Consider the following 25,539-nt stretch of genomic DNA (forward strand, 5'->3'; position numbering starts at 1 on the left):
TGTGCCCTGTCGCTTCGCCCTGCTCCATACATCTCTCTCTCTCTCTCTCTCTCTCTCTCTCTCTCCCTCCCTCCCTCTCTCTCTCTCTCTCTCTCTCCTCTCCTCTCCTCTCTCTCCTCTCTCTCTCTCTCATCCCCTTCTCCACCTGTCCCTTCCAGGTGTTGCCCACCAACCCTGAGGAGAGCTGGCAGGTGTACAGCTCCGCCCAGGACAGTGAGGGAAGGTGTATCTGCACAGTGGTCGCCCCCCAGCAGACCATGTGTTCACGAGACGCCCGCACAAAACAGCTGAGGCAGCTACTGGAGAAGGTGAGTCCGCAGGGGGCCTGCGTCAGCTCACACATCTCTGGCGTGATGCTGTGTGCAGGCCCAAGGTTTGACTGGCCTGCGAGGCCCACCCCAGGCCTCTCCTGACATGTCCCCACTCTGAATATTTGTGAATGAATGAGTGGGTGGATGTCTGGACAGGTGGGGAGATGGGGTAGCCCGGGAACCAGAACAGCTCTGGTGGGGAGATGAATACACCTGCTTCCTGGTCTCTGGGGGCTCCATGAAGGAGTTTGCAAGGTGTGTCATAGAGACAGGATGCAGGGCTCGTTGGCCTCATGCCATATCTTCTCTAAGCAGTGCTCAGAGTCTAATCCAAAGGGTTCAGAACTGCTGCCAGGGAGACTGTAGACCTGGGGTGTCTGGCACACAGGACACGGGGATGTCTCTGTACTGCTGCTGGGTAGCCAGACCTGGCTGCCCAGGTGCTCTCATCACTGATGCTCCTGGGTGGTTCCTTGGTAACCCTCCTCAGGACAGCAACCTGTTGTCCAAGCACACATTTTATGTTATATATCATTTGGTCATCACAAGCCGCAAGCAGGACTGGTCACTCTTCAGATCTGCGTCCCAAGAGGACTTGTGTCCCCAGACCACACAGCTCAGGCTGGCAGGGCAGCTCAGTGGAGATGCTGGCCCAGCTGTTTTCCTGTTTGGTTTCTCCTTCTCACCCAAGGTGTTTACAGGATGCCCCAGGGACTCCAGATTCTGCAGTGAACCTCAGTACTGACTAGCTGAAGTACGTCATAAGCAGAAGGAAAAATGAGGGGCCTTTCCGCTGCCTGGATCCCTCCCCCCCTTCAAGCATGAACCCTTCCCACCTGGAAAGAGTGGGGTCACACCACACACACCCCCACACACTATCCTACACCACACTTGCCCCAGTGATTGGTCTTGTACTTCCCAAGACAGTGTCACCTGTGGAGATCTGTGGCGAAGGGGTCCTTTGTAACTTAAAGGTCCTAGGGCAGACATCCCCTTTACTGCTCACTACTTCAGTGGATGGAGACCAGCCTCACCCCTGCGAGGACCAGGCCTCCTCAGCTGGAGCCCTGCCTACTGAAGGACTCCCACCTCCCTCTGTGGGCAGAGCAGTCACTTTAGCTGGACTGTCTCCTCAGATGCAGTGTCAGGGCACAGACTAGGGGTTTCAAGGACTCAGGTCACTCCAGCTCCTGTCAGGAAGGGACCTGGGAGCTTGTTCCCATCCTGATGCCTGTGGAGTCAGCTCATAGCACACACCGTAAAAGACCGAAGTGTTTTTTGTTGGGGTTTTTTTCGGGGGGGGGGGTATTTATCATTATTTTTGCCACTTCGAAGTTTTTTTTTTTGGGGTTTTTTTCGGGGGGGGGGGGGTATTTATCATTATTTTTGCCACTTTTAACTACCAGAGTAAATCATTTGTAAAGAGTTAAAGTAAAATATATTTAACAGCGTCCACCAGCATTTCTTTACACCAAACTAGACAAGAGCCTAAATGAGTCTTTAATTATTCAGGATTGAAGAGAAGGGGCGGAGCTTGGCAGGGCCTGAGGCCCAAGCCAGGGGGCCCTGGGAGGAGGGAAGAGCTGGGATATGGTTAGGCAAGCTCTAGGGGCCTCTGAGAATGAGGCCGCACAGCTTTCCTTTCTGCCTATGCAGGCCACAGTTGCTGCTTAAAAATTTAAAGCCTTATTTCATGCAGTGCAGACTCTATTTTGGGAGGCCCCTGAGCACTGCCTGGGAAAGAGGCCCTTTGCTGCCAGTGATGATGGGACAGGCCTGCTCCACCTTCGTGCCCTAGGCCTGGGCCTAGACCTGGCATACACTGAACCTACCGTCCTAACCAGTAGTGGGGAAAAGGCTCTGGAATCCCCTGCTCCTGGCTCTGCCCTAGTGGTTGAGTACCTGGAACTGGCTCTGTGTTCGAGCCACCCGGAGACACAGCAGGAGGTCAGGTCCTGGGACCTTGCCCTAGAAGCTCTGGTTTTGGTCCACTTTGAATCCTACACAATTCCCCAAGGGTCTAAGGTACAGCCTGGGTGAATGACCCTGAAATGCAAGAGTTGGGGATACAGCGCAATGAGGGTGGGGTCAAGGGACTGTGTCCTATGAAGAGTGCACAGTCTAAGTCTAGGGGCTCTAGACCCCCAGACCTTGAGCTAGCAGTTTGACAGGAGCAAGTGCTTAACTTCTCTGATCTGACCTATCTGCATTAGCAAATGGGACTCAATAGTTTAACTTCCAGGTTCTTTCGGTGAAGGTCATGTCAATAAACATTAGTGATTAATGGTTCTTGAGAGGGACCAGGTGTGTGGCTGCCTTGGCTGCCCCGTCTCCCACCTCATGCACCAGCAGCCACCACACTGGTGCCTTAGTACCCCATGGCCTTGTGACCTTGAGTGTGCTGGTTGGCTTCTGGGGACACTCCTGGAGATGGAAGGGGGTGTGGCCAGAGGCCCTCTCTAGGATAGGACAGTGTGGGGCTGTGACCCCAGGCTCCCTTATGGAAGGCTTAGCAGAGCAAGTGGCTAGAAAGTGTGTGTGTAGGGTCGGACCTTGGTTTATTTTGAAAGCAGTCGAGTTGCTTGGCATTGTTAAAATATGTCTCTTAAATGTAAAGGATAATTTTTAAGTTTTTTAAAACATTTTTATGTGTATGAATGTTTTGCCTGCATGTATGTAAGTGCACCGTGTCCTGCAATACCCAAAGAGGTCAGAAGAGGGCGTAGGGTCCCCTGGAACTGGAGTTATGGAAGGCTGTTAGCTCCCGTGTGAGTGCTGGGAATTGAACCTGGGTCCTCTGCAACAGCAGCCAGTGCTCTTAACTGCTGGGCCATCTTTCCAGCCCCCAATTTTTAATTTTTTAAAAATTTGTTAAAAGCATCAGTTTGTTGCGGGGGCATGAGAAACACACACACACACACACACACACACACACACACACACACGTGTACACTGTGTTTGTGGTCTCTCACCTAAAGCCCACTTGGGCTCAGCCCTTCTCCTATGCCTGCTGTTTGAGACTGGGTGCTGTTTGAATCCTGTTCTTGCTGCCAACATCTTGTGTCCAAGGAGCAGAATGGAAAGAGAGGCTTTGACCATGCTGTCCTTCCCCTCAGCCAGACTCCCTGCATTGGCTGTGCCTGTTCTAGGACCAGATGTGGAGTGGCCCCGTCCCCTCCCTCCAGTGCGCCAATAGGTAATACTGTTTCCAAGTAGTTTGGAGCCTTAGCTCATCCTGGAAGGCTCCCTGGAGGCAGTGACATTTGGGCTGGGTCTTGAAGGAGGGGCCAAAACAAACTTGACAGCATCTCCTGGAAGAAGCACCAGGGCTCTTTAGGGGGTGGGGAGGGTGCAGAGGGCGGCCGTGAAACAGGTACATCTGGCTTCCTCGTAGACAGGTGCAGAGTCACAGTCAGAGCCACATGCAAGTTGGCTCTGTAAACTTGCAATGTTGCAGTGAATTTGTGTGTGTGGATTTCAGGGCCCCAAACTCCCTGCGGTTTTAAGGGCTGAGGTGGGCAATATCAGCTGAGGAAGGTCCATCCTGGCTCTTCATCTACTTGCCTGGAGGCTTTGTAGTGGGAGATGGGAACCCCAGGACCGTTGAACAGTGAAGCCAAACCTCTTCTTCAAGGACGTTGTTCCTAGAAGGGAGAGTCTTTTCGAATTCAGAAGAAGAAGAAAACCAGCAAGATCTGCCCTTCCGGACAAACCTCCCTTGTTGGTAATTGGATTAGATTCTGAGAAAATGACCCAGTCCACTGCAGCGTCCTCCACCGTTGGCTTTGCTTGGCCTCCCCTCCCCGCACCCCAGCAAGCAAGCGAGCTGAGCATTCGCACAGAAGCACGAGCCACTTTCCTGAAAATGAAATGTGCTGGCAGGTGGCCGCACCAAAACTGTTTTTCTTTGACGCTTTCTGGAATCGTGTTGAATATTAAAGTCCCATCTTGAGGCTACACTCCATTCAGCCCGTAAGGATGTGAAACAGCGATCCTTCATTTGCTGCGTGATTGATTTCTGACTCTCTGTTCTGAATGTGCGTGTTTGCCACGCAGTCATCCGCCTATGATATTGTGGAGGGTGGGGGGTGATGGATGGCATGCATGATGGGAAAAGGCTCATTACGGAGCCTGGTGTGGCTCCCTGTTCCTTCATTCTGCTCTCACACCCCCAGCCTCCTCAGCAAGACACTCCGGGAGACTTCAGGGGAAGGGGAATGTGTACCCCCATACCCCCGCATGCCCAGCATAGTCCTGGATTTGTCTCCTGCTGTGAGTGCTTGCCTGACAGATGCCATTGCCCTGTATATGATAGCACCAAACCCACCCCTGAACACAGGGAGAAATGAGCCCTGGCCCCAAGCCTGGAGGAACTGGAGGCCCCTGCCCTGACCTGTGTCCCCTATTGTAGGAGGGCAGAGGGGATATTTACCCGGCCAATTTGCTGTGTTTGGGGAATTCTTGGCCCTAACGGTCTAATGCTGGTGATTAACTAGTAAATCATGCTTGGGCCACTTCTGCCTCCCAGGGTGGTGCTGTGGGAAAGGTCAGCCTGGCAGACAAATGAAACCGTCTGGCATCTGCCACAGCTCTTGCCTTGAACCTGTTACCCTTTTGACAGGTGCAAAACATGTCTCAATCCATAGAGGTCTTGGACAGGCGGACTCAGAGAGACCTGCAGTATGTGGAGAAGATGGAGAACCAAATGAAAGGGCTAGAGTCCAAGTTCAAGCAGGTGGAGGAGAGCCATAAGCAACACCTGGCCAGGCAGTTCAAGGTATGTGTGTCCCTCCCCTCCCCCACTACTCCTCTGTCCTCCCGGTCTCCCTCCTCTATTCCCTCCTCTTCCTCCGGCGCCTCCTCCTGTTCCTTCCCCCACCTCTTCCTCCTTCCCCCTCTGCTCCTCCCTCTCTCCCCCCCCCCCCGCCTTCTCCCTCCTCTTCCCTGTCCTCTTCCCTTTATTTTTCCTTTCCTGCTTCCCCTTTCCTCACAGAGATGGTGACTTGGGGCCTGGGGTAATACTGCAAGGACTGCTCTCTGCCTTACAAAGCTTTGCCACCCTGGGAATAGAGGCCGCCCCACGCTGGCCACTGAAGCTGACCCCTCCCTTCATCCTTCCCTCGTCAGCCTGTTTAGGGAGCAGGGTCCCAGACCCCAGCTTCTAGGCTGAGGTGTTATTAGCTGGGCAGGAGCATCATTAGAGGCCCTCAGCGTGCCACAGCTGCTGCAGGTAAATCACATTAGCTGAGGATTAGCTTAATTGATTAGAGCCATTTTCTGGGCCCGGATCACTCAGGGCAGTTTTTCACATCCGACCTAATTTAGCTGTGACAAGGCGAACAGTAGACGCAAGGCCCTGGTCTTTCTCAGCTCTCGGTAAGTGTGCCGAAACTCCAGGTGACCCTGGCCATTAAAAACTGCGCTTCCTTTGACCTGAAATTATATATACATATGTACAAGTATGTATATATACACGACTCTCCACCAAGACTAGGTTGGGAATTATCCACCACCTTAATTAAGGTGTTCATGCATGTTAATTAGGAATCAGGCCCAGATATAAATGAACAGGTCAAATTACACAGCTGCCTGGCTGGAAATTGCTGAGCACGTCTCTGTCTTCCTGTCCTTTTATGCTAATGTTATCCTTTGATGTGCTACCTATGTGAAGCAAGAGCTAATTCTCCCTTAAAAGCTGTACATTAGGTAGGCAAAATGGCTAGCTAATGAAGGTATAAATCTATATTATAAATAAAATAATAGACTGATCCCATTGAGGGGAAGCGAGCCAGTGACTCTGTCCCAGGCAGGGAACACTGGGTCCCTTTTTCTGATGGACCGTCCTGCCTTATCCTGAAGAGAGATGGTGACCTAATGGACCATGTTTGTATCTCTCCTCAGAGAGTCAGCCAGCATCTTCCCTCTTCAGACACCTCTAAAGACAGGGGCGTCTTCAACAACATGACATAGTTCCCCTTGGTGACTGTCATCTACAGAGGCCCCTCCAAATTCCAAAATTGGGGGTTTTGAGGTTCTGGGGCCAAGATAAAATTTTGCCTTTTATACTGCAGTCACTGCATGAGAGAGCGTCACAGAAACCTTGAGGGGTCCCCGTCACTACAGTTTGTTTAACTAGCATTAAAGTGTGAATTTTTTTTAAGTGACCATGCAAATACGTGTCTGTTAATGGCTGTTTTAGGCAGGCTAGTGAGCTAGCTTTTCAACAGCGTTTCGTTTTCTTGCTTGCAGGGCTAACTTAAGAGTTTTTTCAATGCGCCTGTGGCTGAAGAAGCAGTCCACTCCCATCTAACCATGAGACAGCTTTTTGCACCATGCATTTTTATGATTCTTTTCCAATCCTTAGCACCATTTCACTAAGGAACCTTGACTCCAGCCAGGATCCTTCTTGCATGCGACTCTAGGTGCATTCATTCCATGAATAGTTTGAACCCTTGTCAATGCATTTTTTGAAAAAGAAAGAAAAAAAACAAACAAACTTTGTGTATGTGACTTAAAGCATGTAACCTTAAGATGTTGCATTCTCGACTGATAATAAAGACCTTTCCCAAATACGTTGGTGTTCTGAGGACTGTTTAATACGCTCTCCTGACTCACTGGGACCAGGATAACTGATGGATTGCTAATGCGGGAGTGTGCGCACCTTCCCTCGAGTAGAGACGAGCCAGGCCGAGGCAGGGTGTTTTCAGTTCTTGCATGCATTGCACTGAACCAGCTTATTTTAACCTTGCAGGCGATAAAAGCGAAAATGGATGAACTTAGGCCTTTGATCCCTGTGTTGGAAGAGTACAAGGCCGATGCCAAATTGGTATTGCAGTTTAAGGAGGAGGTCCAGAATCTGACGTCAGTGCTTAACGAGCTGCAAGAAGAAATTGGCGCCTATGACTACGATGAACTTCAGAGCAGAGTGTCCAATCTTGAAGAAAGGCTCCGTGCATGCATGCAAAAACTAGGTAGGCCCAGCACCCTGTGGGCGCGGCGCTTGCCCGCCCGCCTCCTCCGTCACACACGTAGGTGTAGGGAGTAGGGCTGAAGCCACAGCAGATGCCTGGCCTCAGCCGAGAAGGCTGCCTCAGGGATTCTGGGCCGGGCCACCCAGAAAGACAGCGGCTTGGAGTATAGGTAACACCCGCCCCAGGGAGTTGCCCGTGTGCGAGCCCTGTGCCAACCATGCTGACTCTCACATTAGGAAAAAAAATGAGATGGTATTCCGTGCCACATGCCATCATATGGGTGTTGTGTGTGTGCGCACAGGAGTGAGTGCTTGTGTGCACGTGTGTGCATGCACGTTCATGCTGTCCATGCGTGTGTTTCTAAGATGAGTTTAAAAGGGCTGGAAACGTCTTCATCCAGGTTGAGAAGGACCTGAGGAAAGACCTCGAGATAGTGAACCAGGCTTAGCTGGGGTTAGAAAGAGGGGTACCCCAGTCATGTTGAAGCAGCAGGTGGTGGTCAAAGCAGGAAAGGGCTCTCAGCGGCCTGGGAGGAGCGGACCAGTGAGCAAGGGGCCCTTCCCTCTTGGGCTCATGCACCCTGACAGCGCCAAGGTGGGCGGCCTCTGGATTCTCATGCCTGATCTAGTTACCCGGTCAGTGGCGTTGGTAGAGAGCTGCTGTTTGGGGCCATTTTAAATTGCACATGTCATGTCTCAATCCCAGCTTCTGAATTCCTTCTAGAGCCCAGCCAGCTCATTGATTTTCATAACATATGACTTTGTCTCCTGATGGATTTTTCATGCTCCATCCAATGCTCTGATTTGGTTCATTTTCCAACCGTGCCTTATACATTTAAAACACCCCAAAGAGCAAACACCTTTGAAAATCCTTGGTGTATGTGGGCCAAGGAGATGGCTCAGTTGGTAAAGAACCTGAGTTCACTAACTAGGATGCTTGTTAAAACAAGCCAAGCAGAGCCGGAGACAGGTAGATCATGAGGGCGTGCTGGCCAGCCAGCCTGGCCTCCATGGAAAATTCCAGACCAGTGAGAGGACCCTCCCATCTCAATAAATAAGGTGGGTGGCCCCTGAGAAACAACACCGAAAGCTGTCTTCTGGTCTTCACGTCATACTACAAATGTGTACCTGCACACTTGAACATGTATGTACAGATCCCTGGGGTTAGGTGACAGGCAAGTAAAACTATCTGGTAGGAAAGTAGGTCTACTGGCTTCCAGATGATTCCTGGCTTGTCCCCAGTAAAGGTGGAATGCTTTGGATTCCCAGGTCTGAAGCATTAGGAGGCTGTGGTGGCACTGGGGACTAATTGTTTGGAAGCAACACTGCCACCAAGGCATCCTCTTCTTCGTGTATTTACTTACTGCTGGGTCTCATGGAACCCATGTCCCAGTGTGGCAGGGGCTGGTGGCCCTAGTCAGCCCAGAAAGGTGTCTGAATGACAGCTTCCTTCACTGCCTGTGTGCACATTCTAGGGGTTCCCAGAACGTGGGGCTGAGGAACAGGCTGTGGGCCTCCTCCACTCTCTTCCCTGAGAACTCACGACGGCCATGAGTCTGCCATTATCTCTTTCCCAGCCTTCCCAACACCAAGCACCTAGAATTCTCCCTGTTCTCTGAAGAGCCCAGAGACAGGGTTTGCTATTTATTTCCCCGAAACTACTGTTTACCCTCCTGTGTCCAGGTTGAGTGTCATGTCCAGGAGGAACCGAGGGAATCCCAGGAGACCAGCAGCACGATGTTACCAAGGTCACCAAGCTAAGGGCCTTTGGGAGAGGGAGCCAGGCCCACCCGACTCTCTAGGCCCTCCGAGCCGAGCCAGGCTTTCCATCTGTCCTCAGCCTATTTTTAGCAACTGCGTGAGTTTACCTTATGGCATAGGATCTTGGGGCTTTCACGTGGCTGCTCTTGGACTGTTAAGACCTGTGATTCGGGAAAGAAAAGAGAATCGTGAAGCTGGGTGTTCCCACCCCGGGGCACAGCAACGTGGCTACCTGGGCATGTAATTCTGTCCTAGGAGGGGCTGCTGCAAGTGTCTGTGCCCTGGCCTGGGCATCCCTGGGGCGCTGAGCTGTAACATAGCTAAAGCAGTCCAAGCCCTTCAACAGCGAGGACTATTCCCAGGTCTCTGCCATCTCCAGCCGCAGCAGCTCCTTGTTTACAATACAAAAGCACAGGGAGTCCCTGAGCCCTGGGTGACTGGAAAGTCATAGATGTCATGTATGTCAGTGGCTACGCACTGCCTAGCTCAGAGGAGCTGGGGAATGTGATGGGGCCATAAGCAGGTGGGTGGGTGGAAAGTGGGGGTGGGGAGAGGTAAGTGGAATGGTACTACAGACAGAGGCAGAGCTAATGACAAATGGATAGACAGGTAGATGATCGGTCAGTGATAGTGATGGACAAGCAGGAAAGCAGCTGATAGAAGTTGATTGATAGATCTATAGATAGGTTTAGTAGCTGTCCCTCCTCCCGGGACTTCATTCAGCCCAAGAGCTTAAGGACTGATACCTGGTGGCTGCTTAACTCAGTCTGTTTCAGCTGGCCTAGAGGCACCATCCCCCAACCCCTCCAGGATGTGGCTCCAGGGCTGTGATGGGCAGTGCCCACTGTCGGCCCTGTGGGTGGGCGGGACTCTGCACTAGTTAAGACTCAGTAGCTGGCTGTCTCTTCATGCCCTCGACACCCCCCCACACCCCCACCCCTGGCTCCAAGGTGTGTCTGCCCTCTGCAGGTGCTTGGCCTCTGAGCAGGGCCTCTGTTGCCTTCCTGGGGAGTGAGGGAGGTGAGGTCTCCCTGCATCGCTCTAAAGTCTCATAATCAGATCCTCCCTGGCTGCCTCTGCCCACCTTTCAAGTCAGTTGCTGACAATCTCTGCCCTTTGCACACATAGAAACAGCCAATTGAGGACCAGAGTTCCAGTTGCTTCTGGTCCCTGTGGATGAGGTAGCACACTTGTCCCAGTGGCCCAGCCAGGACCTAGAATTCGAAACCTCTCACTGCTGGGCTGGGCACGGAGGTTGGGCCCAGCATGGGCCTTCCCTGGAAGACTTGTCCCCAGGCAGAGGAGAGCAGTGCTGCCCAGCACCCTGCCGTTGTCCCCCCCGCCCCCCGAGAAGATGCTGCAAGGTCAGATCCCAGCAGCTAACCTGAGCAAGGCCAGAACCTTGACCCCAGCACGGCTGTGCAATGCGGCTGCTCCCCAGCCTGGCCTCTGCTGCAGGCCTCCTCAGCCCTCACTGCCATTGAAGGACGGCTAGCTTAGGCAATATCCCAGTCAGACTGTCCTAGAATTGATGTCAAGGGCTTCCTGGCTTCTGTTCTTTCAGAGGGTGGGATGGAAGCCCCCAGATGCCTTAGGCCAAGCAGGGGACGGGTGCTTTTCACTTCACCGAGGACACGTCCTAGTAAAGCCTGAGGCTCCAGCTTGCAGGTCTCCTGCTAGCCAGAGAAGCCAGTCACCCAGTGTCCATGGTGGTGGGATTCCAACTGCAGACCCCTGCCCTGCGGGGTACACTGAATGCAGTGTTGCTCTGTTGTGAACCCTACGCACTCTTCAGGGAGCATCTGAAGGGAGAGGTTGGCCTTCGTTGGCAGGGACAGTGGCAAGAACAGCCCACGAGGCTGTGCGATCAGTCATGAAAGGGAGAGTCAAGTGCCTAGGCAGGAGCGGCCCCATGGAGCCAGCCTGGGAAGCCTGTGGCCTGCCACACCTGCCACACCTGCCAGGCCAGGCCTGTTTTCCCCGTTCATTCTGAACAGTGGTCAGGGTAGCATGTGCTGAAAGTTCAGTGGGCGCCTGGCCTTTTCTGGCTGGGGTAGGATGGGAAGGAAGACTCCAAGATGATTCTCACAGCCCACTGCGGGCTCTGGGACAAGGCACATCTCAGCTATCTCATCTGCATCTTGGACTTCTCGCTTCACTGCAGAGTTCTTTCCCCTGGCTCTTGCCGGGGTTCAAAGCTGAGACGTTAGGCCAAGGGCAGGTCTGTTTTAGGCTTCATATTGCCTCACCCGGTCTCTGCCTCCCAGGCATGCCATTCCTGGTCTGAGTGTCTGGTGGTCTTCCATCCTCAGCCTCACCCCTGAGCTGTTCCAGGCTGCTCTGACTGGTCTCCTCTCAGGAGGCACACAAGGCACATGGCATGTGGCTTCATCCTGGGGCCTTTGGCTTCTCTGGCTCCCAGTGTGGCCAAGTATCCCTAGCCCAAGACCCTCCCAGCTGGGTACCACCTTCCCCTCAGGTCACTTCCTGAGGCCCCAGGACTGGTCCCTCCCCACCGCACGCCTGTGTCCTGAGCGTGAGGCTTGGAGAAAGGCACATCCCAGAACTGGATGTTACCAAGATGCCTCCAAGCCTCTGCCACAGGCTTTTTTATATCCTGTCAGTCCCAAAGTCTCGGCAGAACTAGTGTGGACAGAGAACCAAAAATAACTCCTTGACTCAAGGAGAGCAGGCAGCCTATAGCCCCATGCGCCCTGGGAGCAGTGCCTGCTACCAGCAGCTTAGAGAGCAGGGCACCTGGTGACCACACCTCCCCACCCTCCTCAGTCAGCCTTGAAAGGCTGGCTGCCTTGGCCACTGTCTCATGGAGGAGGGCTGGGTGTGGCCAGCAGGCCACCTGATGGATGGACAGCCTTTCTGTAAGGCTCAGACATGCAAGGACCCTCTGTCACTCTCTAAGACAGTGAGAAGAAAAGGACAGATGGACAGGATGTGGTAGGATTCTTTCAGGATACCCCCGACCTGGCTGTCTTCTGCCCGTTCCCCATCTGAGTTCACAGTGGGGTGACTGAACACTCAAACGGACGTGTTCTGGAAGCCCTGTGCTGTGCACCTGTGCCAGCTTGCACGTGTCTTCTCCAAGGCACTGGTGGTCTAGTGCCTGCTTGCTGGTGACTGAGGTAAACATGGGCAGTGTGCAGGGTGGACTGCACTCCCCCAGAGACTTGCCTGCTCCCTACTGTGCCCAGCGTTGGGTCAGGTGGTGAAGCACAGACTCAGGAGGCTCTTCTGAGAGCTGAATCATTCATTCATTCATTCATTCATTCATTCATTCGTGCGAGTACAGGAGGCTTCCTCCCTGGAGCAGCAGGCCCCAGGCGCTCCTGTTGGCAACCCCGGGATATGTGCGATCCAGCTGAGGTCTCCTAGATGGATAGGATGGAGTTCAGGATGAAAACTTCTTTAGGGACTGGGCATGAGTCTCGGACCAGCCCTAGAAGCTGGTTAGGAAGGTGAGCTGGCGAGATGGCTCATTTTCAGCAGCAAAATGAACCAAGCTGTGGAGACAGGGAAGTAAGCACCTTCCTACCTTCTCTGCCATGTTGGGGTGCTGCACAGGACAGATGTTGGGGTTTCTTCAGGACAGGCTGGCCAACCTGGGAAAGGTCTGCTACAGGTTTGGGACAGATCTTAGTGTAAGCTGGCATCTCAGAAAACCTGTTGTGTGACTGAGCCACATGAATTGGCCACAAGCGCAGTGTGCCATGGGGTGGGAAGGAGGGCTCCCACCTGGGTCCCCAGACAGGACACTTGAGCATAATGGTGCCTTTGGGCCTCTTCCTCCAGACAGCTAACAGAACATATCTCCAGGGTCAGTGGGGGACCTTCCATGGGAAGACACTGGCTCCGTGGATGCTAGTAGGTGGCAGGGTGGGGGCTGGCAGAGAGCTTGGGGAGAGGGTGGCTCTTTCTGGCTTCTCCCAGTTCCCACCCACTTCAGAGGGAACTTTTGTTTCCTAATAGCCCAGGACTCAACAGGTGCAAAGGATGAATGAATGGGAGGTGAGGGGTGGAGTCCAGTGTGGACACTCCCTTCCCCTGCTCCTTCTTTGCATGCATCCCACAACGCACCCACCCAAACCCCAGGAGGCATGCGTGTGTGTGTGTGTGTGTGTGTGTGTGTGTGTGTGTGTGTGAGAGAGAGAGAGAGAGAGAGAGAGAGAGAGAGAGAGAGAGAGAGAGAGAAAAAATGTGTGTGTGGCTGGTCCCAGCTCTCATGGAAAAGGAATCTTTTCCAAGAACCCACCAGGCTCCTCACGTCCATCCCCTGAGACACTGGTTAACTTTGACCTTTCCCCATTCCCTACTTGGTCAGGATGGGCTGGGCAGTGTGCACAGAGGCCAAGCGGACATGCCCAGTGCTCAGCAATGAGCTGGTTGACTTTCCCACCCAAGACTGCTGTGAAGCTTCAAGCCTTGAGAGGAAGCATTGGGGTGGGAAACTCAGAGTTCTTCCTGGAAGGGGAGATTCCTTTGGGGAAGGGACAACAGAGTGGGCGCAGTACAGAGGTGCCAGCACCAGGGCGTTGGTGGGAATCTTGGCCCAGAGCCGCCTTGCCTTTTCTCCTGCTTGGAGCAGGCTCTCTCTCAGTCCTGCCAAGCCTCCCACTGTTAAGGGCCAAGCTGAGTGATTTCATCTTTCCAGTCTTGTACAACACTGCAGTGGGCATGCCTACCCCACTTCAGGCTTGGGGAGATGGTGCTGAATATGGGAGCTGGTGGAGCTGCGCCCTCCCCTGGGCCTGACCCACCCTGCTGGCTGTAGGATTAGCCCTGCTTTCCTGTCATCTCAGGTTAAGTCTCTGACAATCTCCCATAAGCGCCTGGATCTTCTCTGAACTTTGCATACACTGCGTGTGTATGCTAATGTGGCCCTTGAGGGGTATCCTATAGACTTAAGGGGGAGGTGTCACACACCACAGGCCTGATCTAGATGGATGGGGAGAAGGAGGAGTCCTTGAAGAGGAGCAACTCACCTCCCGCCCAGCGCATTTTGCCCTTCGAGGGTTGCTGAGATACCTGCATTCTAGAAGTCCTGTGTGGCTCAGGCCAGCTGGCTGCCAGGGGCAGAGCTGGTATCTTTGAGCACTGTGATAGCCATATGGCCCAGCAGGCTCAAGCTGGGGGCCCACAGTGTTTCAGGAGAGCTGCAGGCTGAGGCAGAAATGCTGGGCCCCAGCCTTAGCCTGAATGACCAGCTGTAGGGCATCTCTGGCCGTCTATGAGGGCAGAGGGCTGTAGAGGTCACACCCTATGGATTATGAAGCTCAAATCTGCCAGGGGCCAGTCCTCTTGGGACACAGAAATCCCACAGACCTCCAACAGAAAGGCGGCAAGGCCTTCCCACTGGGCTAGTTCCAAGAGAGAATGCACAGGGAGGCTCCCCCACAGCGTGGGGTACTGTCCCTGGGCTCAGGGTGATCTTACCGCTTCGGAGGGTAAATCCTGCCTGGGTTCAGTGTCTCCCACTGAGCCTAAGTTACCCCCTGCAGGCTGCCAGGCTGGCCCAGTGCTTTATTCTAGCAGCCAAGGGGGCTGAGCTCTCTTGTCTCGGAGAAGACCAAGGCTTGCTGAGGCCAACCCCCTACTTGCCACCAGGGCTGCCCTGGCCTCCCATCCCCAGGTTCCTCAAGGAGACATGAGGACCAGGAGGACAGCCACTCAGTGCTGTGCCCTGTCCATCCTGACCTCAATTGCTCTGTCTGGGAAAGCGGCGGCTCCTCCGGCCTCTGGGGTTGCTGGTGGGGCCTGTGAGAACCACATCGTGAGCTGCTGCATCCAGACCTGGAGGGGAAGAGGATGCAGCACCCATCCTCTGAGCCAGGCTGTACCAGAGGGAGAGGGAACAGGGGCATCGGTCATCTGTTGGTCCTGGTCCTGACCTGTGTGTGCTCTGTTCCAGCCTGCGGGAAGCTGACAGGCATAAGTGACCCAGTGACCGTCAAGACCTCTGGCTCGAGGTTCGGGTCCTGGATGACAGACCCGCTGGCCCCTGAAGGTGACAACAGGGTAAGTGTCCCTGGGGTGCCTGGAGGACTTAGTCCCTGCCCTCACCACAGTGCCTACCTCTTAGGCAGACAACTTCAAGGGCTGTGGACTGAGCAGAGTCAGTCTCCCAAGAGCTTTTTCCTGGGAAGACCGGGGAATGGCCCCTGTGCTAATCCGAGTCACAGACAGTGGGACAGACAGGTCTCCCACGTGAGGCTGTGCAGCCCTGCCCAGTGGCAGGGTGGTGTCCAGTCATCTCCCATGCTGACGGCTCCCGGCGGTTCCCATCGCTCCAGGGAGAGAATCCATCAGTTCTTTGGTGTTCTAATGACAGCTGATTTGTATCTCATTTACGATTCCTTTCATGGCTGTTAGAAGCTCTGTGTTCCTTTCTGATTTTAAGAAGAGACTGAGTTCTTTTTTCCTGGGTGTCCCCCCTGGGCAAAGCTCAGTAAAGGAAAGCGAGCCTGCCGCCCATTTACCCATTCTTCCTTCCCCGGGGCCTGGGTTATGATCTCAGCCCCTTAGGAACTAGAGTTTGGGGGCAGATGTTGGCTGGGGATGGGGTGGGCACCCATTGCCTGTCTAGCCTCTCCCTTGAGAGAAGCCTGCACGGAGCAGTGCATGGCCTCTGAATCCCTAGGATGCTTCTCCAGAGGTGAAGGGAAAGCCGTGCTTCTGTGAATCACTGGCCAATGGCGTCATGCAATGCTGATTGCTGTGACCAGAGTGAGCTTCCTGGGGTCTGAGCGCTTCTCCCTCAGATTCTCCTCTTCAGAGGATGGCAGACTATTAGCTAGCAAGTACTTATAAATAGCAGTTCCTCCCCAGCCCAGGGAAAGGGGCCTGAAACCAGATACTCTAAACCTTACCGCAGATTCCCCATGACAGAGTAAGACTAGGGCTCCAGTACTATAAACAGGAAGTGACCCTTTCCTGGGGACCCTCCAGACACTGTGGTGTTTACGGAGCAGCTCCAAGGGGCCCCTGGATCCTCCATGTGCTCAAGGAACCTACGGGTGCTTATGACACTTAGACATCTATTTTCCGCTTCCCAACTTGGCCCTCCAGGAGAAGAGGCTCTTGTGGCAGTCTCAGAAGGCCATGTGGGAAAGGGGGCTTTCGTTGGGGGCTGACCTCAGGGAAGGGGGCAGGACCATGGCTGGCAATGGACACCCAGTATCCAGCGCTGCTTAGGACACTTTGCACTCCATCCATTCTGAGCCCTCCATCCATTCTGAGCCCTGTGCTCCCCACAGTGATTTGTGTCTCCCAGCCTGCTAAGTGACACATCACCCGTCCCGCCATTGATCAGCGCCAGCAGTGTTTTGTTTTGCTTTCTTCCAATCTCCCGTCCACTTTTGATCACATACACACAGGAGACCAATAACTCGCCATATACACACAAAAAAGAGAGAAATCAATGCTGGCTTCAGAGCAGGCTGCCCTGGAGGGCGCTGGGAGAGGGATGTGGTAAGACAGAGGTGAGAATCACATGGGACCCTGTGAAGTGGTGGGGTCTACAAAGCACCGCAGTGCGTGTTGAGGGGCCACGCAGAGCCATGGCAATCCTGACTGCCTCTGTGTTTGCTGTCAGAACGAAATTAGGTTGAGACACCTTTGCATGAGGCTTTCCTCTGTTCTTCTATTGAGCACCAACTGTGTGCAGGCACTGTTCCAGCACCAGGACTCCCCAGTTGCTTTTCCCAGTGATGAGCCAGCACTGAAAGAAAAGGGCTTCGTGGGAGCCGGGTGTATTCCATCTGATGGTCAAATCCCCACCGTGGTCCCTGCCACCATCAGGTTCCCACTGCCACCCATGTCTCGCTAGAGTCCCCGTTCCTGACTCTAAGGCTCACAGCCCACTTGAACTGGGAGCACCCTGCCGGAGCCTTGTCCCTCTTGCTGGCTCCCCGCTTCAGAAATCCACACCAGATCACTGTGCTTCTACCACCCCAGGAGGTTTGTGTCCAAAGGGGCAGCATAATACTGAACGTTCCCTTGGCTCCATGTTTAAAGCCCCTTTACCCTCATCTGAACAGCATCAAAGCTGTCAAATGCCTATAAAGGTCCTAGGAACAGAGTGGTATCATCCAGATGCTCCAGATTATGCAGATAAGCTGGTGCCTACAGCTCTGTCTCCAGCAGCTTGGATGTCCCTTCTAATCCTTTCTCAGTGGGAGTAGGGACTAAGGATGTTCCCTGGGCTGCTGGCGTCCTTCCGCTCCCTCCCAGACACCTGCTGAGGCGCTCTCCACCCTGTCACTAACAGCTCCCTTCAGAGCATCTTTTCCTAGGCCGGGCTCCTTGATGTTAACAGTTCTAGCAGGAAGACACTTGTCAGATGTTTGCCAAGCCAGAGAGAAGAGCAAGTGGGCCCAGGTTTCTAAGAAAGGCCCTTAAATGGTGTCACCCCACATCTCAGCTGCATTTTGTCAGGAGATGCTGGACAGAGGCCCTGGCAGCCCTGCCCTGACCACACTCTTCACCGAAAAGCAACTGAACTTAGGACAGTGAGCAGACTTCTGCTCACAATAAATGCCACCCTATGGACCTAAAGCCCACTCGGGACACAGGGAGACCTAGTGTTCTGTCTGTGAGAAACAGATCTGGGCGCTCTTGCTGAGAAGCCTCATCCTGGTCTTCAGAAAGAGCAGGGTTTGTGGGGGTGGAGGCACACATAGACTCAGGTACAAGGAAGGCTGTTGGGGGTTCGTCTTCTTCTTCACCGTGGTAGACTAGAAGCCCAAGGCAGCAGAGGCAAGCGATGGCCAGACTCCTAAAACAATAGTTATTTCAAGGGAGCATCTCACGTACATCAGTCTGTCCTGGGCTAGAGACAGAAGTCGCAGGAATAGGTAGCATGTCCTGGTATGGCTGTTCTGTGGAGTCCCCGAGTGAGTGGGACCCTTGAGGCAGACTCACAGACAACACACTGGGCCATACAGCACAGGTCCACAGTGACCACTGGCGGGCCCTGCTTCCCATCCTCTCCACCCCGTCCAGGCTCAGCCCAGCGGGGAAAATACACAGAGAGGCTCACGATGCTGTGGCTGTGGGGTATGGATTCTGAAGGGTGCACCTCCGTCTTGGGGCTGCTGAAACAGACCACCGCAGACCGCACTCCCTGGGTTGACTCTCTTGCAGGCCTTGAGTCTAAGAATCTCAGGTGTGGCCGGGTCACACTCCATCTGAGGGTCACACTCTCTAGACTGCCCTTCTCAAAACTCCATGTGCTCCTTGACCAACGTGTCAGCCTGTACCTCACACAGCCTCTTTCTGCCCCTCCTAAGGGCCACCCAATCCAGGCTGAACTCAGCTACAGACCTTAATTCAATTGCATGTGCTATGACCCCTTTTCCACAGAGGCACCCACACACTCCAGGCCATGGATATGTATCCTGGGGACACAGTTTGGTCCACTAGCAGGGTGACACCCCAATCTGGAGAGAAGGTATTTGGGAAGTGCCTCCTGGGAGTTGTTCGTGGACCTGGGCAGCCAGGCTCAGCAGTGGACACAGCCCAAAGGGGTCTGGATCGCAAGGCTTGGCCGTGAAGTTTTCCTGGTGTACGACCAAGGTGGGAGTCTTTGGTGCTAGACAGGACTTTGGAGTTTCAGAATCAGTCAGGGTGTATGTGAAAGTTATAGGTAGCACTGGAATTCTAGAAGGTTCTTAGGGGGTCAGTTAGGGGCTGACATCATAACCAAGGGGTAAGACGGCTCAAGCCAGTCTCTGACACAGATTAGTTGTCTGCTTGAACCCCTCCCCAAAAATCTTTATTTTATTTTGTTTGTTTGCTCGTTATTTGTTTATTTTTGTGGTGTTAGATCCTAGGGTTTCGTGCATACCACCAAGCATTCTACCACCTGAGATACATCCTCCACACCCCAAGAAGGTCAAGGGTACACTTCTTGCTCGTGGGGGCCTGCCTAGAAAGAAGCGTTCTCTTCAACCTACAGTTGGAGCCACAGACTCCAGTCAGGCCTTTCGAACCCCACATCTGTCTGCAGCCAAGGACCTGTTAGTAGTAAAGGAGGTGTGAGTGGGACCTCTTTAAGCAAGCTTTAGATCCATCCCCCACCAATTCGCCAAGATGCACTTGCTTACCTGTTGCAGGGGGTAACTGACTCAGGATACACAAACCAGGCTTGAAGTGTGTATGACATGGGAACACTGGCATTGTCCTGAAGGGGAACAGTGAGCAGAAAGGCCAGGTGGACAAGGAAGGGGGGCAGCTGTAGACCTGACTTTCAGACCCAGGTCCTTCTGTGTTGTGAGATGTCCCATGTACTATAGAAGAAGCACCCCTGGCATGTACCCACAGGTTGCCAACTGTGAGGGCCCACATTCTCCAGACTTGCTTATGGTCACGGCCAGCTCAGTGGCTCCAAGCTTAAAGTTCAAGGCCCTCCCTGGCTCTGTCCACTGAAGAGTTGCCAGATCTTCCAGACCTCAGTTTCCTCATCTGAAATGGGGTAAACCATCACCAGCAACAGGAACACAGTGAGGCTCAGGGCAGTGTGAGGAGGCCCACAGAGCCTGGGGAGAGGGGGCCTCTATGCCTACGACCCTGGTCTTTGATGTTCACCATAGAAGAGCATTTCAGGAAGAATCAGACAGAAGCAAAGTTGGAGAGTTGATTGCTGGAACAGAAAAACAAGTTGCATTTGAAAAGAGTCAAGTGCCAAGCATTAGGAGAAGGACAGCCCCAAGCACCAGGGCAGCAGCTACACACGTGACTTGGACACTTTGAAACCACCTAATCTGTAGCTAAGTTTGGATATGCTGGAATCTTCCTTTTTCTTATCCTCAGAATTCAGTCTGTGTAAAGGAGACATTTTTTAGGCCCACTGTGTAACTGGAGAAGGGCTTGCTAAGAGAGATAAAATACCAATCAAAGGAATCCTTGCTCATACATAGGTCACAGTGGGGTTGGACTCGGCATGGATCACGAGCTGTTTTAATGGTCTCGCTTGTGAAGTGTCGCTTGTGAAGGGGACAGCTCTTATGCTGGTGATCTGGTCAGTTATGTCAAAATTCCCGCATGTCAGCCATTAAGAGATTGAAGTCAGACCCGGAACGGTGGAAGTGGGGTGATTTTTCTTTCTCCTGGCCCCTCTGTTTCCCATCTTGCCTCAAAACCACTCAGCTAGTACATGGGTCGATGGGAGAATTGACAGTGCAAGATGGCCCTCAAATAAAATTACAGCTGCCTAGGCGTCCTGACCCCATCCCCTCCACCCTCCAGCTTTAGCTGAGTATCTTTGAGTCTATTGGAAAGAGCCGTCTTCCAGAAGTCATGAGAGAGCAAAATCTCTCTGAAAGGCAGCTCTGTCTCTGGGGTTACCACCCAGGGACAAGGCTAGCCTGTGCTGCTGGAATTGGTCTAAGAGCTCAGGCCTTGGAGAGGATAGAAGACGAGGGTGTTTCAGATGGGGAGGTTACAAAGCCCAGAGAAGGGATAGCCCCTGTGGAAATGGAAACATAGCTCGATCTCATGAGGCCCTCTGGGGTTTGAGTCATGAGATTGCCTTCCACAGAGGAGGCCCACATCCCAAGCAGCCTCCCTGAGCCACCCCAGCCTGGAGCCTACGGTCGAATTATTCAGCCCCTGGGCCCTCCACCCCCAATTCATCCTACTGTTCATTTTCAGAAAGTGGTATGTCCTGTGTCTAATTTCCCAGTGTGTGAAAGAAAAGGACATGTTAGAGTCCTTAGTAATTGGAGGCTGGTGTCATCTGGTCATATGCGGGGCCCCAAAAGTACAGAAATAAATCACCAGCTTTCCACCATGGAGGGTATACTCCAAAGTACCAGGGTCGGGGAGAGGAGCTTGCTTTAGAAGTGGGCAGGGAAGGCTGGGCAGAAGGCATTTGGAGAAGACTGTACAGTGGTGAACAGATCCCGGTCCCACAAGGTAGCCAAGTGAGAAAGGAAGGGGTGGGCAGCTTTTCCCCAGAGAGACCATGGCTTGGTATGTCCAGTGCCCTTCCTGGCTCTGTCCACTGGCTCTGATCTGTGACCCACATCACTGAGGGCTGGCCTGAGAGAGATAGAGAGCCTCATAACAAGCACAATGAGACCCAGTTTAATTCTTTTTAAATCTCATTAAAAACAAAAGACACAGCTGCTCATAAGCATCTGAATGGATGTCTCAGAAACACAGTTACGATTTTTTTTTTTAATTTTTAACACAAGTGTCATGCTAAGCCCGAGAGCTGCTGCAGCCCTAATCCCTGCGCGGCTTCCAGAGCCCTCAGCGGATAAAGCAGCTGTCTCATCGCCAGGCAGATGCTGGCAGCGGCATTAGGCACCAGGTCCCCTCTGCTAACCGGCTCACTTTTTTATTTGTTTCCATATTGCTTGAGAATGACTAAAGTGTTTCGCTCAGTGTCTAGACGGATCTTGGGTCAATTGGCATGGAAGCAATCACCAGACAGCTTTTCCTCTATGACCCCAAACTTGGGCCACTGCGGGGGTTGTTATTTTGGTGGATTTCCATAAGCAGAGCCAGCTTTGAGGCCCACGTTCCTGTCTTAGAAGTGCTTTCCCTAGATTAGGGAATGAGCCATCACCAAAGCAAGCCAAAGGCCCCATTAATGTCGTCCCTCCGCTCTCCTCAGCAGAGATGACTCAGCCTGTGCGTCTGTGACTCAGTGCGAGAGGACTCACGCACAGGTCCCTTTGGTGCACGGGAAGATGGCCCTTCGCGGTGACCTTCAGAGCCAGTTGTCACTGCAGACAGGAGCATCTGTCTCCAGCAGGGCCTGGCATCTGTACCCTTTGTTGCACGGGCTCTGGCCTTGGGGCCCTGCTCTGGTGGGGCTCCTTTCTCAGCCCTTGGTCGGGGTTCAACAGTAAGCAAACAAACATGACCGTTGTCCTACAGTGTGGTGATGTCTCAAGCTCCATCTGGGGACCTGCTGGGGTTTCCCACACTACCCACCGGCATATGTTGCATAGAGTGGCTGCAGGCCGTTTATGCACAAGACTCCAGAGCCCCCGACTGCCTGTCACCCCCCCCCACCGTGTGCATCCCTCACCCTCGATGACCCAGTCTCAGGGGTAGGAAAATAGGCCTGTCCCTTGAAGAGAAAATAAAATCCATTGGTCTTGGAGGTAGGATAGGAAGCCCTGGAGTCCTGATGGACCCTCCAGTTTCTTCTCTTAAACTCAGTGGGAAGACAGATGCCTGCCCCTTCGGCCCACCCACTGTACCCCATAACCAGATCTGCTCTCCCCGCAGGTCTGGTACATGGATGGTTACCACAACAACCGCTTCGTCCGAGAGTACAAGTCTATGGTGGACTTCATGAACACAGACAATTTCACCTCGCACCGTCTCCCACACCCCTGGTCGGGGACGGGGCAGGTGGTCTACAACGGCTCCATCTACTTCAACAAGTTCCAGAGCCACATCATCATCAGGTTCGACCTGAAGACGGAGACCATTCTGAAGACTCGCAGCCTGGACTACGCGGGCTACAACAACATGTATCACTATGCCTGGGGCGGCCACTCGGACATCGACCTCATGGTGGACGAGAACGGCCTCTGGGCCGTCTACGCCACCAACCAGAATGCCGGTAACATCGTCATCAGCAAGCTGGACCCCATCTCGCTGCAGATCCTGCAGACTTGGAACACCAGCTACCCCAAGCGCAGCGCTGGGGAAGCCTTCATCATCTGCGGGACCCTCTACGTCACCAATGGCTACTCGGGGGGCACCAAGGTCCACTACGCCTACCAGACCAATGCTTCAACCTACGAGTACATCGACATCCCCTTCCAGAACAAATACTCCCACATCTCCATGCTGGACTATAACCCCAAGGACCGCGCGCTGTACGCCTGGAACAACGGCCATCAGACCCTCTACAACGTCACCCTCTTCCACGTCATCCGCTCTGACGAGTTGTAGCTCCCATTTGCCCAGAAGCAAAGGGTCCAAGTCCTCACCCCCAAGGACACTCCCATGAAACAGCTGCCGAAATAATACTAGGAATATACTAACAGTCCTGATTCTGAGAGATCAGTAGCTGTGATTCGGACTCCCAGGGCTGGTGTGATCTCTGGGTTCCTCCCCCTCATTCACGTGGGTGGGCCATGGATTTGGGAAGAAACCCCCATGTTTGCGGCTGGAACTGCAGCCCAAGGCCCCCTGGCTGTCCCCACCCCACCCTATCCCTCTCTGGTCACATAACATACTAAACAAACAAGGCAGTGACTGTTGGCCCCTCTCACCCAAGAACAACCCACTGTTAGGATTGCATGGACATTTCCTTAGGTTGTGATCAGCGCGATGATGTGATGGCCATGCCCCCTCCCCAGAGCCCCCGACCCCGCGGCGCTCTGCGTAGGCTGGGTCAGTCCCACACATATCGCAGCTGCCTTTTTCTTGACTGTGTTGTTGTCTCTTAGATTAACTGTGCCGAGACTCCCGGTAGCTCATGGACCCGTGTGTCTAGTACTTCCCAAAGCGATGGTGGGTGTGCGTAGAGTGAAGTTGCCGTACCCACATTGTTGAACTTGCGTACCCCGTAGCTAGATTGTGAGATGTCCGTCTGTAATCCCCCGAGGTGGTAACTCCATGTATTCAATTTATGCAATGAACGTTGTCATGCAGTGCCGTAGTTTGGACTGGTAAGTGGATGGTTTTTGTTTCTAAAAAGAAAAAAAAAAATCAGTGTTCACCCTTATGAAGACTTAGTCAAGTTCATGTTGATAATAATCAAAGAAATTCTTTTCTTGTTAAGCTATCTGAGTCACGTAACCGTGATGGGAAAGGTGCATTTTGGGAAACTTCAGTTTCCTACAAGAAAGAACTCCCCAAGGGCAGCAATGTGTGGAAAGGTCATTTTTTAAGACCAAAAATTAAAAATAAAAGAGGGAAACTTTGTACTATCCAGTTATCTAAGGAACAATAAAGGTGTTAGGACGTGTTCTGGCTGTGCTTGTCGTTTCTGCACCGGAAAAGTAACCGGCCCTCCAGGCCCTTGTGAGTAGAGCCTAGACCGTGGGTGATTCTTTCAGAAGGGGGAGAGGACAGTGGGCACATTCCTCATTGGACCCCACCCCATATACACACTCCCCAAAGGCTTAGAACTTCCCTCTCCTTAGGCTGCCCTTCAGAGCCCACCCTTTACCCCATACCCTTCCCCATTCTCCTCCAAGGCATAAGGCAGGAACCTGGAAGACGCACCCTTCTCAGATGGCCCCCATGCCATTGGTGGCTGCCCACAGACCCCACCAATGAAGATGAAAGTGAATCCACCCTGCTTGGGGAAGTGATGCAGGGCACATGTGCCAACCAGTGAGCAGAGAAGGCACACGTGTCCTTGGTTCTGGGACAGCTGGTTGGTCCGCAGGCAGGGTGTTGATGGCACTCGGGGTGAACCGGCATCTGTGAGGCTCAGTGCGTTGTGGAGTTAAGAGTCTAAGGATGTCTAAGGACAGACGATGGTCCAGTGCCCAAGGAAGGTTGACATCATGGGAAACGACTAGGAAGGAGGCAACTGTGGACATTTGGAGACTGTGTCCAGCTTGGTCACAGCAGGAACTTTACTACCTGGCCCTTGACGGTAGTTAGAGCAACAGGATGATGCTCAGGATGAAGGTGGGAAGGACTATGGAAGGCCTCTGGGTGGGATGCTGAACACTGTGGCCAGCCAGGCCTGACACACAGTCTTCCCAGCCACTGCTATTTAACGGACCACAGCCTGGACCCAGGCCCTGTCCTCGGTCCTCAGTTGGGTGGGCTGCCAACACAGATGGAGACAAAATGTCATCTACAAGGCTCATGCTGGGAAAAACACAAATCAAGTTACAGAAAGAAACCACAATGGTATCTCTCAATATTTTAAGTAAGTGTATGATTTTTGTATTGCGCAATCCCCCACCTAAAGCATCCACATCCAGTCTGCAGGCTGGACTTAGCTGGTTCCCTGCGGAGGTCACGGCCCATTACCCTTCTTCCCTCTTGGCCAGCTCTCCTCTCACTTCAGTCACCAGACCCCGGACAAGGGTCCTAGCATGCTCCCTGGCCATTTCCATCCTGACCTCGCAGCCCCCCATCTTCCCTACACCCCAAGAGAATTTTATCCTACAGTCTTCCCATGACCCAATCGTTCACCCAACCATACTCTTTGGAATAAAAGGAAAAATCTTTTCTTGCTTTTCTTTTATTTGATCTCTTCGGCCTGGGGTTTCGCAACATCCGCTAAGAAGTGATATGAGAGGGGAGGAGGAGGAAGGGTTGGGGAAAGCCAGACCTTCATTACAGCCTCATTAACTGCAAGCACGTCTCTCTGAGAAGCCAGCCCTCACGCCAGCCACAGGATGAGCTTTCAATTAAAACTTTTAGAGGTGGGAGGCATTTTCATACTTTTATGTTTACAAATTACCCTGAATGTGATGTGGCCTTCAGAGCCTCATGCCCATGGGCCCAAGCAGATGGTTTTTCAGCCAAAATCCCTGAGTTTCAATA

The 25,539-nt window shown here is 53.1% G+C and overlaps 1 protein-coding gene across 4 annotated transcripts in view; it reads left to right on the forward strand.

Moving 5' to 3' along the window:
- The window catches only part of Olfm1 (olfactomedin 1), a 41,738-nt gene extending 17,743 nt beyond the window's left edge, over positions 1-23,995 (forward strand). For 2 of the 4 annotated variants that reach the window (XM_008843930.2, XM_008843929.2), the window contains exons 2-6: positions 159-308; positions 4,933-5,088; positions 7,063-7,282; positions 14,966-15,072; positions 22,300-23,995. In XM_008843930.2, coding sequence (XP_008842152.1) covers positions 159-308; positions 4,933-5,088; positions 7,063-7,282; positions 14,966-15,072; positions 22,300-22,974 — 1,308 coding nt within the window. In that variant the 3' untranslated portion in view covers positions 22,975-23,995. Of the gene's footprint in view, positions 1-158; positions 309-4,932; positions 5,089-6,560; positions 6,885-7,062; positions 7,283-14,965; positions 15,073-22,299 lie in introns of those variants that run through there. The other 2 variants (XM_008843932.1, XM_008843931.1) reach the window with 1 other exon arrangement.
- Positions 23,996-25,539: the final 1,544 nt, after the last annotated feature.

The sequence above is a fragment of the Nannospalax galili genome, unplaced genomic scaffold (genome assembly GCF_000622305.1).
Source record: "Nannospalax galili isolate Female #2095 unplaced genomic scaffold, S.galili_v1.0 scaffold300, whole genome shotgun sequence".
NCBI classification, from domain to species: Eukaryota; Metazoa; Chordata; class Mammalia; order Rodentia; family Spalacidae; genus Nannospalax; species Nannospalax galili.